Raw genomic sequence first — 14268 nt, 5'->3', positions numbered from 1 at the left:
TTCCTTTCCAGTGTGCACTTGAAAGTTAAAGGTAGCAACTTGGATGTAAAAAAAACCCCTTTGGCATGTGCTCTTAAATGACAGAATTGATTCATGTTGATGGGGACTCTGTCTGATACTTATACTCTGCTTCTCAGCAGTAGGATCCTATTTCTAAGACATCCTATGAATCAGGATTTTTGCATCCTCGCATTTTGCATTTGGAGAAGGAATATCATAATTCAGATTAATCACTGCATAAAGTCCAGAAGTGAATGTTACTTGTAAAGTGCTTTAACCTTCTTAAACGTCTGGAAAGAGTGCAAAGCAAGAGCAAGTCCTGTTCTTTCCCTCCCAATTTGCACTTTCAAAATAAAAAGGATTTTTATGGGTTTATTCTTTAGCAAACATTTTACCTCTAGGCACCCACCTTTAAAAAAATGTGGCAGTATTCAGCCTGATTTGGCAAGCTGCACTCAGCAGAGGCTTAAGGATTGCCACAAGAGTATATTGTGAACTAGACAATCCGTGCATTGCGTGAACCATGTGCGTGATCTTCTGTGAGATCTGCCCACACTACGCCTGGTCCTGTGCTTCAGCTCCCTTGCTTTCTGGGGTAGAAAACTTGTCCTAATACATCAGTTAAGATGGGGGGTTTGTGCATTTTTTTGGTGTTTTATTTTTGTTGTTGTTGTTTTGGGTTTTTTTTAATCCTGAAAGAATCGTAATATGAGTTGGAATCCATGGGGGGTAAAGAATATGATCCATAACAGAGCAGAGTTGGGAGTGGCAGTGACTGATTTTGGGGAAAAAAATAAATATTCTGTATTTGTCAAGAAGTTAGAAACAACTTCTTTTGGATTGCAGACAAAAGATTAGCAACTAAATGAAGTGACTTTTAAAATGTTTTTATAAGATTATCTAAGATCACTTTCTATGAAACCTACCCAATAAAAATCCATTGCTCCCAAAGGCAAGGAAGCAGAATCCTCATGGGGATGTAGAGTAAGTGTAGTTAATCAAAGGTAATGGTCATGTCTGCCGTGCATGGAATGCTAAATGCTGGGAGAATGGCGAAATAAGGGAGAGAGATTGCTCTTGGGAGCCTACTGTTTCTTATTTCAATAAAGGACAGTTATACTCCATAAAAAATTCATTTAGTTTTACTCCCTCTTCCTGAATCCTATATCATAGTCGTTCAGTGCATAAGTTAAGTGATGATTGTTCTTACTGGCAGAGCTGCGAACTTGCAGGGGTTCTGGGAAATCAGCTGCTATTGCTGCTTCCTATTGTACAGTGTCACCACTGCTACAATCAAAACTCAACTGAAGCCATAGAAGATAAAGCCAGAAAGAATGTGATTTTTCAGGCACATTCTACCTAACCAGGCACTCTAAATTGACCAAGTTTCCCCCCTTTCCTATAATTCTCTCTGAGCTTTATTCTTTTTATCATGTCACACAGGAAACGGATTCAGTTTTGATTACTCTGGCATTTGGCTTGGAGGTCTTTAAGCTAGTAAGTCTGTCAGATAAAATTACATCCAGGTTTTCCCATGCATGATACCTTTTTCACTTGGAAATCTCGTGGAGGTAGGAGAAGTTTTTTAAAAATTTGCCCCTGATTTTTGCGTGTCTGGTGAAGATTTGGAACGGTGATTCTTACCAGGCTATGGAGTGTCTGGAAATCCCTGTGAACGTTGTCGTGTTGGGACAATGCAGAGGTCCCGTGATGCACCAGATCAGACTCTGTGCAGATATTCAGGGCATCCCTACATGCGAGGCATCTATGCAAGTCCAGTATTTCCAAAGCTCCATACAGCTCAGAGTTCTGTTCCCATAATTCCTTCCATTACTCCACCACATGTGGGTGAGCCTGGTTTGGATCAGCCTGTTTTCAGCATCGGAATAATTATTGTTCAATGAAATGTTTGTTTCTATTGGGGGATATGTAAATCTGGAAGTCAGGTTGTATTTTCTGAAATTTTGCAGTACTTTCAAATTGTCTTCATGTCTTACTAAAATCCGTGTCCTTCAGGAAACATTTCCATTTAGAGACTATTACTACAGTGTTCTCAAGAGGACTGGACTTTTTAATAAGCCAGGCCTTTTTATTTCAATGAACCTATCTTCTATCTTTCCAGTTGGATTGTAGCTCTGCTGCTGATCACAAAGTTAAATACGTGGGCGAACATTCACAAAAATGGATATTAATTTTTTGAGTGTCTAACTTGATATGTTGAAAGTGCCTGGTGTTTCCAAAAGTGGCAGCTCGGACATTTCTGAGAAATCCATTTCCTATGGAAACTTTAGGATCATAATTCAGCAGCGATTTAACGCCTCGACCTGAGCTGCGGTGATGATGCGTTCATGTAATTCATTAGCATACGCACCTTCGTCATTCTGCTTCGAGATTCTAAAAGTAGTTACACTCTAATAGCTGATTAATTGATTGCACGGATTTATTTGGTTATAAAGTCCATTTGCATTGCCAGTATCATTGTCATAATGAGCACCACAGTTAGGAGTTGCTCATGGTTTACAGAGCTACCTTTTGGTGTCTTAGAAGCAATTTGTCGAAGTCAAGCCTGAAATACACTGCAAAGCTGATGCTGGGGAAATGTACGCAGTCCCTACTTGTTATGGGGAAAATTCAAAGTCCTTTTGTTTCCTGGCTATCGAGCTAACATCATTCACGTCTTTTCCCACCATTGCATTGTGTAAAAGGGAAATGCAAATCTATTTTGTTTGTGATGTCATTTATAGTTAGTTATAACTATAGTTTATATTGCAAGGAAGAGGATACTAAATTTTCCTGTCACAGGCTTTTAATAGTTCAGCCTAAGAACATGTTCAAAGCAGTTTCAAAACGGCTTTGTGCAGGTCAAAAAGCAATACCCCTTCCTTACACTGAATAGTATCTCACATTGCAAATAGTTCAGGCTTTGTAGGATGGAAGTTCGTGTGGCCCGGTACTCTTTTCCATAATATTTTTTTAGAACATTTTCAATTTGTTATCCTTCACCTGGCATCTGCTGCACAGGTTGAGATGTTAGAAGAAAATGGCAACTAAGTTTGGTTTATCAGAAAATCAGCTGTGCTTTTCAAAACACAATGTAAAGATAATGTGTATGAAATGTCTGAAATTGTTCAGAAAACGATGCTTTCTATTTTGCAAACCAATCTTGGAGAAGAATAAGTGCTCTCGCCGCGTGTGCTGGCACCGTAGAATAAATCTGCGTGACATATGACAAGCAGGAAAGGGCAGATCATTCATCATGGGGAGCGCAGGCTGCCCTTGGATAGCATCCCAGGCAGTTCACTGGTTGCTGCTGATGAGTTAGCACAATCCAAACCATACCAGCTGAGTGTGCACGAAGGAAAACTGTGCATTTAATATTGAATAGGTGTGGTGAAGTCAAGCATACAAAAAGCCATCATGTCCTGAGGATACGGAACCATATGCAGGCTAATTGTAGCAACAATGCCTGGTGTCTGGCAATTGAAAGGAACTTCACTCCCAAGAATAGAAACATATATTAAATTTCCAGTTCTAAATGGGAAGCCAGGGGCCATTCCACTTTGTTTGGTAATGAAGAAACTGTTTTGTTTTGGCTGGGAAAGGGAATAAACCAATGTGCTTTTTCTGATAAAAGAAACCAGGAAAAAAGGGATAGGGTCAATCATAAAGTCATATTTATTTTGTGTGCTGTCCTCCGTAGATATCGCTGTGAGAGAATGGAAATCATGAGTCTCCGAGGAGGATAAAGGGGAAAGAAAAGGCATCTTTCTAAATGGGCTTTTAAAATAGCGTCCAAAGCTTTTGTACAACAGCTTCTAATTAACACATTTCTTTTTAAATGTCCTATTATTCCATGAAATCAAATGGCTTTGGAGAAAAGTGTAGTGTTTTCTCAACTTTACTACAATCTCATTATTTTTATATTAGGTTCCTGATCCTCCCTGTATTGAGGCCAATGGCAAAATTCCAGTAGATTTCAATAGAGGAAGAGTTGAGTCTTTATTAGTTTATAATCACAGGGATTACAGTAACGTGGAATGACCTCATATTTCCTCCAGGCCAAACTTTCACAATCACGCTGATAACGTACCCAGTAATGCTATCGCACCAGTGTAATAAAGAAGGAAGATGTGAAGCTCTGCATTGTATTTCACGTAACCACTACACACAAGGCTCGTAGGGTCATAAGAAAATTCAGGAGGTAGGAAGGGACTTGGGAGGTCTCTATTTCAACCTCCTGCTCAAGTCAGAGTCAGCTATGAAATCAGAGCAGGTCATTCCTGGGTTTATCAATTTCATGCAGGATGCAGGGGATGGGGAATGTGGTACTAAGCCACTTTTTCTCTCTGGTATGTGAGGATTGGATGAAAGTCAGGCTGTGGAATAATTCTGAATGAACTATAGGCTGGTTTATACTAAATTGTTAATGATTCTCTAATGTGCCCAGATGGAAAAAGAGTTTGCACTGTGGAGTTCCATGGACTTGTAGAACTACTGCAGATCTGGCGACTACAGTTTGCTTCCTTTATTTCACTTTTCTATTTTCTTCCTCATCTTTTTTCTCTTCTAAGTTCTTTTCAACATGCATTTCTAAAGTATAAGTTAATGAATTACTGTAAGAAAGGGAGAGGTTTTCTTCCTTTTTTTATTTGATGTTCATGCAAGTTCTTAAGCAAGGCTGTGGTTAAATCATGTCCTACTAGCCAGATGCTGATGGGTGAGGTGGGCAATGATCACCAGAGAAACGCTACTTTGTAGAAAAACCCACTACTTTGTAGTGATGCAGAACAGGAAACTGGGAAAGCCAAAGACTACATGTTAGAATTTAGTGAGAAAGAATTATTCAGAGAGTTGCAAATCAATATGTTAGGTGGCAAAAAATTTTGAAGGTTGCATTTATAACAACTGAAATTTCAAATAATTGCAATGACCTGTCTCTCTGCATGTTGCAGGCATTGAGCTGATCTGTGAAAAAGACATTGATCTTGCGACACAGGTTCAAGAACTGCTGGAATTCCTTCATGAGAAGCAGCATGAGCTGGAGCTTAATGCTGACCAAACTCACAAGAGGTTAGAGCAGTGCCTACAGCTCCGGCACCTACAGGCTGAAGTCAAGCAGGTGAGAGGTTTTAACCACACTTAAGGGCCTTAAATGGGTTTTCAGCCATTACAAATATGCAAACTGCTAAACCAGCTTCTGCTGAGTCACAAACCTTTAGGTGAACAATCTTAATCCCCCTTTCCTCAACAGTACTTGATTTGCTGACAGATTGCAGCATGACCCTTTACAAATAACGAAGGGCTCTGTTCCCTCTGGTGTGCATGTATTTGGCTTCATGAATAGTTATGGGAAGTCTGTGCAAAACTGACCCCGTAACTTCTCAGCTGGAGAAGCTGCCTCAAACTCCCATGTGTTCTGGGAATATAATGATATGATTTGGGATCCAGACTTAAGCTGTTGTTGAGAAATGGCCCAAAGCAAAGGATAACTGAGTTGTGAGATCGAAGTATGACATTACAATAGTTTCACCTTTTCATTTATTGCTATACATCTGTTGAGCTGCAGGAATCTTTAACATCATCTGGGTGGGATAAAGTATTCTGTCTGTGGTTTCTAGATCCTTGGACTTCTTTAGCCATTTTAGTATTGTTACATTGCCTTTCTTCCAGATTTCATTCAAGTGTAGGCAGTTGTGTTCTGCCTCCCTAGGTTTCCCTGATGTTTAATTTGGATGACTCACGTTTCTTTGTTTTCCTTTGCTACACAGGATAATGTTATACTTCCTGCTTCCTAATCCATAGGTGGCTTCACACTTCAGTGTATGTCTGGATTTCAACAGAATGGTCTTGGTTTCGTTAGGAAAACCAGGAGCCTTTTCCAGACACCTGGAATATTTGGGTTTCCATTTTACCAGTACAAATGCAGGAGGTTTTGTGGTGTCTTTTTCCAAATACTGTAAGGTGTTCATGAAAAAGATTTGCTTCTTTGTTGTTTATTAAAAAAAATAAAAAATAGGCAAATACTGAGTGCTCAGTACCCATGATCGTAGTTATTCTTTCTTCAAAAGTGAATATTTGAGTGATGCTTTATCTGAATTGTTTTAACATAGCTAGCAAAAAACCCTTCATTCTCAGATGATTCTCAAGCTAGAAGCTGGCAGCACCAACACCAGTGCATACATTTTCTTTCAAAGTCCACTTTGGTGTGAATATTTTGCCAACCCTAAATGAAAGTAGCACAGAACTCTACTAAATTTTTTTTAAAATGTAGTCATTTTGCATTTGTGATAATTGAAGGCCAACTCCTCATGAAGCTCCAGAGCTCTATAAAGTGCTTTGACCTTTCTTCTGGGAAGGGAAAAAAAAAAAAAAGGAGACTCCGTGATATTCATAATCACCACCTTAATATGATTATGAAGTATATCCCTTTTTTCCACCTTCATACGATTATGAAGTGTATCCCTTTTTTCCATAGGTTCCCAAAGTTTTTTTACACACAACGTAGCTGAGCTTGGAGTTTTGTGCAGTAGATTTATGATGAAGTAGAGATATTTTAACTTATGATGGAAAATAGAGAGGAGTTGATATGTGTAGCAGGTTATCGCTATCTGACCAAGTGTCACTAGCCCACTTGACCAGGATGAAGTGCCAGTAGGTCAGCCCTGTGGCTGCTCCTGGAGCCATACAGTGGCAGTCTAGCACTCTCTGCAGGTACCTGATGTTACTTGTCTCATTATCAATTATCTGCTGGGCCTTAACAATTTTACAACCCAAAATCTAACCAAAGGAAATGGTTTTAGGACTGAACTATCTAATACTTGCTTGTGAGAGGAAAACAGCTGCCTTGAATTAGTATTTCCTTAACAGAGCTTAGGACCATCAGAGCCTTCATTACTGTGGGACCTTTCAGGAAACCAATAGTGAAGAGTCATTTTATTTTTTCAGCTGAATACTAAGGACTTCTTTGCTTATTAACCTATAAATTACCACAGCTACAGTTTCCCTTAGAAAGAGACAAGTTAATATATCTGTGCCCTATCTCTTTGGTTTCCTGTTGATGAGTCATATTCCCAACCGTTCAGTGAAATTGGGAAATATATTGATTTTGGCTTGTAGTTCATCTCCAGTCTGGTCCAGATTTCCTTCACTTTCTTTTCAGTGCATCTGAGACGATGGATGATCTCATTACCGAAGTGCTCTCACTCTTGTGAATCAGTTGAGATGTGGTTGCCGCAAGACACCTTCTGTAGCCGTGGTTAAGTTCTGCTGACATAGTAAAATTGGTCAAGGCTGCTACATGTACATGTGTTTGCATTTTGATATAATGGCTTATGGAAATACAAAGTCTTTTAACTGTCTCTATCTATTTAAGTCTCATTTACCAGGGATTTCTGCTTTATATCATATGCACCAAGGGTTCGAATGCCAAGACAATGAATCAAAGTTTGAGGCCATTAAAGCGGAACAATTCCAAATGAGATGTTCTGCGAACTGCTTTAGAGGGGAAATAGTATAGATCAGTGATTCACAAACTCTTTGTTATTAGGAAGGATCCTGCTCAAGACTGATTTCCCCTCATTTGAATCCCGCTCATTTCCGACAGAAACTACAGAGCTTGGATTGCTTACATAAAAGTAATAGCAGAATAGAGTTGTGGAGATCGCTTTAAAAAACAAACTCTCTAATGCTGCGCTTGCAGCTGTTTGGCTTCCCTGTCACCTTATTTTGTGTTTGTGTGTTTTATTTCTTTTTTTGATAAGTGTTGAACTTGACCTAATTTACTCCCAGATATCCTCACAGTGTCCCACTACACTTATTTTCCAGGTTGTTTTGAAATGTATTTATTCCTTTTCATGTGCTTGTTACCCATCCACTTTTGCTGTTTGGCATTAGATTCGCTTCCAGATGAATATGCCCAAAGGATGATGCGAAGTAGTCATTCGAGACACACTGAATATATTTGAGTATTTTCCCAATCTAATGTCACAGAGCTCCTGGAAACCTGATGCAGTTTTGAACATGGCTAAAATTAGCAGAAGATGTCCTTGCTGGTGGTTGTGTCTGGGGTAGTAAGAGCCTCTCAAAGAAGGTGCAAAAGGTCTAGAGTTGTAGAAGATTCACTTACAGCATTTTGCTTTTTAAACTTAAAAATCTTTTCCACTGTAACTTGACAGGTATCATTAGCAATGCCTTAAGTCTTTTTTTTAGAAACATCAAGGCAGGTGTTTGGACTACACTAACCCAGCAGACAGAAACACTGTGTGACGCAGAGCTCTCATTTCTTAAGGAAGTCTGCGCAAGAAGTGCCTCGCGCTCTGTTTTTCTTGTAAGGTCTGATTTGGTGCTCAGTGAAGGTGGCAGAGTTTTGGGGTATGAATTGTAGAAAAACTTGGTACTATTATTTAATTTCAGAGGAGCCATATGCAGAAGTACACTGTTTTAAGCAAATTGGAGTCAAAGGTGGGAGTTGTTTCAGAACTGTGGTGGTTGCCATGTTAGACAACCCATGCCTTGCAGTGAAATTGCCCTCCCGTGGCAAGTGGCTTTAATCTAAGTTGCTGTCAATGCGCTTTTCCTTCTTGATTGTTAAAAAAAAAAAAAAAAGCTGGGCTTTTAAAAAGAGTCTTTGGAGATGTATTTAATTCCAGAATTACTTAATCACTCCTTCTACAAAGTTGATAAAATCTGTAATTTGTTGGAAATGTCTGTTTAAAACTCTTTTGCTGTTGGCCTGTCTGCACGTTGGCAGATAATGGTGAATCTATTAATACAGGAAATGATCAGAGAAGTGTCTTGGTGCTATATTAGCAGCTTCTATATATATTGTAATGAAAAGGTATTAGGTGCTATATAAGTAGGAGTCAATTTGTGAGCAGGTCTTGTAAACCAGATACGAATGCGTAAATGCTCTCTTCCAGACATTTCACAGTCTACTTACAAACCAGTGACACAATGAAAGGCTCTGCAGGTGACTGGGTTTTGCACTTACTCTTAAGAGTTGGGTATGCAACTGAAATTTTTCTTACTGTATGTAAACAATCCACACACAAAAGAAGAGGGGGGAAAAAAAAAATTAAGAGAAAAACATTACTATGGAAAAAGATGATGCAATCGTAAATGAGGCCCTGACGTTTAAGTGTTAGAGTTTTGGAAGTAAAATGGAATCATTATTTAAATTCTTTCAAGCAAATTTGCTAGTGCTTGGGTGCTCCATGGGCCTGGAAGGGGGAGTGCAGGAGCCCCACAGCGAGCGCCTGAACCCACGCTCTGGGGGAAGGCGGGGGGAGCACAGCTCAGGGGTGGCAGCAGCCTTGGTCAAGAAGAGTGCTGTCAGCATTGCTGACAAGATGTTGTCCATCGGAGCCTGACCTGAACTGCTTTACTCTGAATATTTTTTTAGTCAACAAGACAGTTGTACACAAGAATGCACATGTATCATTAACACTAGAAGAAACCTGGCTGCTTTCGGTTGTATGGTTCCCCTTCCTCCTTACTCAACCTATTAGCTTTTCACTAATTGAGTTGCTTTGTTTTAAGACTGAGGTTTCCAGTGATTTTATTACTATTTAGAGACTCAGCTATTTATGTGAAATCTCCATCAAAACCTCTGTGGCAGGTTTTGAAAATTTCAGCTCAAATGAAAGCTGTACCCAAGAGGACCCTGTCATGCCCTGATTGTATTGTTTTTTGTTGTGTTGTTTTTTAAAAAAAAAAGCTACTGCATTTTTATCATACATACTCAGTATTTTCTACACTCTAAATGGCCCAAGCCAGGATATATCACAGTATGTAAAATGTGAAAGCGTGTCTTGCTTTATGATGTCCTCACTTCCAGCCTTTCCCAGACACGGTGATCCTTTGGTTAACTTCAGCTTTTGGTACCACGTAGTCGGTAATAATGTAGCTTTCTTGTCTGATGGATTATAGAAAATGCCAGCCAAAAAGATTGCCATATGATAACCTGATTTCTTTTCCTTTAAATCTTTGTTGCATTTCCCACAGGAACAATAACACCTGCTGATGAAAGAGAGAAAGCTGACAAATGAAATCTTCCACGCTGTTGTATTGAGTAGAATGTAATTTTCCACAAATTAGGGTCAGCTACATGTGTAGATGGTTCCCCTTTCTTTCTCCTAGGGAAAACTCATTTTCCTACCCTACAGGGAACTGAATGGCTATAACTAGGGTGATACATGATGTAGGGATAAAAACCAAAACAACAGAAAATCCCAATTTCTTTCAGGCAATTTAATGGATCACTTGGTGAAAATGATGGCACAAAAGGGAAATTACCGTATAGACTGTTGCAGCAAAATCAGTTTTGGAGCTTTGTAAATCACAAGCTAAATTTAGGGCAGTGATTGGGCAGTCAGAATTTCCTGTGCATCTGTGAATTGAATTCGGCAACTTTCTGTCTTTATGGGAATAACTTGACACCCACACAGGTAGAAAATAGGCTTTGAGACAACACAGCGAAGAAATAGCACGTGTGTTCTGGGTGCTAATTTTCCAAACACGTCTTAAAATAGCAGAAAATGTTGCTGCTTAAATGAATAAATATAAGCTTGATAGATTAATTATGTATATTTAGGATTTGATTCTGCAGTCGTTACAGCATGCATTGCATGTCTACAAATAATTTGAATATCCCTGAGTAAAGCCTCTTGACTAACTATAAAATGCAAGGACTGGGATTTCTTCCTACCTCTGCGTGCAGGTGGAAACTCCATCTTGACCCCATGTCAGACGAAACCAGCTGTGTCTATTCCCTCCTCACCCCTAAGCTCTGACCTTTGTGTGAAAGAAACACAGGCAAGGGGAGCAGAAAGGAGTTGCGGGGTCCATGATTCCAGTTGGAATTTTGAAAAAGAGAGAGACCTTTATGTTTGATTTCAAATCTCCCTCATTACGCTTTGTGGTTTTGCCCTGGGGTATTTGCGTAGGGGAACATTCTTTTTTGTGATCAAACTTGGGAAATGAAAGCTCTTTGCTATCCAAATATCAGTATAAATACTTTGGAAGTTTAATTCTTCAAGGAATAACTTCTTCAGTAAGATCTTTGCCCTCTAAGAATTTATGTCATTAAGACCTTATCCTAGGATTTCTTTCTGCTCACTGATTCAGCTTGAGACCACACTGGGCAAAGTACGTTTTTGTTAAGCCAGGCTGAAAGATTTTCTGATCGGTGACTACGCAAACCTTCGTACTGAAGCACCTTTTCCATAAGTACATCCTTTCTTTACAGGTGCTTGGCTGGATCAGGAATGGTGAATCAATGCTGAACGCAAGCCTTGTCAATGCAAGCTCCCTCTCTGAAGCCGAGCAGCTCCAGCGAGAGCATGAGCAGTTTCAGCTGGCCATAGAGGTAACATGAATAAGTTAATTTTGTTTCTCCTTCCCAGGTGAACATCATACGAAAGGTTATCTCTGTGGTATTAATTGCTGCTTGCTTGAAGGAAGGGAAGGAATAAAAACTTTAAAAAATCAACTTAATCATTAAACTTGTAACGCAACCAGAGGTTAATAGTGAAATAAACTATTTATCATCTGCAGGTAATTCTTTGGCTGTCAGATATCAGCCTTCCCGTTCATGAAAATGACACTCACGCATCTCTTGATAATTTCTTTGGTAAAAAAATAAGATTAAAATTCGCAAAGCGATCTGAAAATGGGAAAAGTCTGTGAAGTTGGTTTCTCCCCACATCCAGAATTTGCAGATCATTTCGTAGCATTCATTTATGAATATCTTTGTTATTGGGTAGTGCTTTCGCATGAAATCTTTGTTTCATTCAGCTCTCCTTTTGTTGACAGCAGAAGAGACGTTCATTCAAACCCACATTCTCAAATAACTTTACTTTGAAGAAGAGGCAGGAGGGGCGATTTTTAAGAATTACCTGCAAAACGGAGCTTTTGCCCCTGCTTGCCCTGGAGTAGCACATCTTTGACCTGGGCCTTGAAAACTAATTGAAAATAACCAAAACCAAACCAAACTTTAAACTATGAAAATAATATTTCCATAATGGAGATTTGAAGAGATGCCTGATTTGGGGCAGGGGGGGAAGTGTCTTTATGCCTTGTGGTAAACTTTAAATAAGTCAATATACATTATAGTGTTGCTAGTAAGTATAGAGTTTAAATCTCAGCTAATGACCTATTTTGATTCAGCTCCACTCACACTAAGGAAGGAGCAGCTGTTGCAGCTCCTAAAGGAAAAGGAAGAAGTTTTCCATCAATTCTGTATGAGCTGGCTGGTACCAAGCTGTGCTGACCACATCTTGGCAGCCGTCACCAGACAGCGGTGGGGAACAAGACACCCACTGGCTGTGTTATCCCAGCTTGCTGCCATTGGGGAAGTGCTTGGATTTGGTGGTAAATGCAAATCACAGAGGGAGAAGAGGGTTACGCCACAGTAAGGGGAAAGCAAGTTTTCAAAGGGAGAAAACACTAGATTAAATATTTAAAGTGTTTAAAGCTCAATATGGGGAAGAGATCAGCAAAGCACACAGGGCACACTGTTCTCTAAAGGCATTCTAGATGTGGAATTGATTTTCAGTTGAAATCCTTTAAAGTCTATTTAAAACAAGTATTACAACTCTAACATCAGTAAAGCAGCTGGATATTAAATTTAACCAGTTGTTCTTGAACATCTTCCTAAATGTTTCTGCCAAGTATTAATCCTTTTTTTTGCTAATAGCTTTCTCTACATTGCATTATTCATCAGTGTATTACCAGATGATTTCAAGCTTCTTTCCAGGTTCAAGGATTAGATCATAAAAGTATCACATGAGAATTTGTCAGCAGCAGTTACAAATGGGATGCAGAACAGGGGGAGTCTTTGGGAGATTTCAGGGCTTCTGTTCAGAAGGTTAAAATCAAATACTGGACTAAACCATGCCTGAACACAGTTACCAGGAGGCTGTGAAGGGCCGGGGGCTATTTTCCTCTCAGCAACACACAGAGGAAGGTGTAACCGCCACTTGGCTACTCTAGAGGAGCTGGTGTAGGCTGGGGAATGGGACAAGATAATTCGGTCCTGCCTATGAAGTGGCTACTGAGTAAATTGGGGAACATTGGAGAAAATGGCTTGACTTCCCCCAGCTCTGCCCTTAAAGGTAGCACACTGTAGTTCTAATATGAGTGAACTGACTTTCATAAATGTGTCTTGTAGGGGCTGATATTTCTCATATCGTTCATGACATTTAATAAGACATCTTCATGTCTTCTGGGGCAGGAGAGGACAATTAGACACATGAATAAAGCTGTTGATGCCAGCAAACTGCCTGGCAAGAGTCAAGTCAGGGTGATTAGGCCCATAGTTGGCCAACTCTTTGATGTTTGCTTTTGTATCTGCAGATTGTGTGGGATGCAGTCAGCACTGAGTACGGGCTGGGTGGGAGCTCAGCGCAGCAGGTGCCTGCATCGGGGTTGTCAAAATGGATCCACTGGGAACCCCACCCCGGGTTGTTACCCAAGGGGCAGTAGCAGATCGGTGGAGCTAACCCATCTTAGCCAGTGCTTGCTTGTCCCAAGCTTTAATAACATGTTGCAAATGTGTGTGAATAATTGAAACTAAAATGCTTTGCAGAAAGTAACTGTTAACTGAAGATAACTCTCTGAAAATGTTTCACTCTCTCGCATCTCCATGCTCACACCTCGCTTCACCTTTCTACCATACATCTGGCACATCTATACAACCTCTCTTTCCTCACCTCATACACAGTCCCTCTTTCATGCCACTTCCTTACAGAAGACACACCAGAGTGCCCTGCAGGTCCAGCAGAAAGCCGAAGTGTTGCTACAGGCTGGACATTATGATGCCGATGCTATCAGAGAGTGTGCTGAAAAGGTGGCCCTGCACTGGCAGCAGCTTATGCTGAAGATGGAGGACAGGCTCAAACTTGTCAATGCCTCGGTGGCCTTCTATAAAACCTCTGAGCAGGTGAGCTGAACAGTGTCATATCTGTGCCATAGCATATTGCTACAGCCTGGGATTTAGCTCCCAGGCTACGGTTCGGAGGTCTTGCCTCTCACCAAGATCTGCGGTGCAGTCTTGCCACATTTCCAAAATCTTGAACTGTTCCGAATACCTGCTCTGCCAATACCACTAGGGAGCAGTGCTCATTCTTCTCCCTTTTCCTTGAGTAATCCCAAAAGTAGGAAGAGTGTGGCTTCAGTCAGCCCTGCTTGCCCTTAAAAGCCACCCTTTGTCTTTTTACATATGTTTGCATGTCTACATCCACACATTAGGTGCGTACAAACCTTTCTGTC

At 40.2% G+C, this 14268-nt stretch overlaps 1 protein-coding gene across 8 annotated transcripts in view; it reads left to right on the top strand.

The window, feature by feature from the left end:
• The window catches only part of KALRN (kalirin RhoGEF kinase), a 527586-nt gene that overhangs the window by 339927 nt on the left and 173391 nt on the right, over nt 1-14268 (top strand). For 7 of the 8 annotated variants that reach the window (XM_063341758.1, XM_063341761.1, XM_063341756.1 and 4 more), the window contains exons 16-18: nt 4953-5119; nt 11246-11365; nt 13721-13939. In XM_063341758.1, coding sequence (XP_063197828.1) covers nt 4953-5119; nt 11246-11365; nt 13721-13939 — 506 coding nt within the window. The remainder of the gene's footprint in view (nt 1-4952; nt 5120-11245; nt 11366-13720; nt 13940-14268) is intronic. The other variant, XM_063341757.1, reaches the window with a different exon arrangement.

This window comes from Chroicocephalus ridibundus, chromosome 7, assembly GCF_963924245.1.
Source record: "Chroicocephalus ridibundus chromosome 7, bChrRid1.1, whole genome shotgun sequence".
NCBI classification, from domain to species: domain Eukaryota; kingdom Metazoa; phylum Chordata; class Aves; order Charadriiformes; family Laridae; genus Chroicocephalus; species Chroicocephalus ridibundus.
Note: the sequence above shows the minus strand (reverse complement) of the source record. Positions and strands in the feature narration are given on the sequence as shown.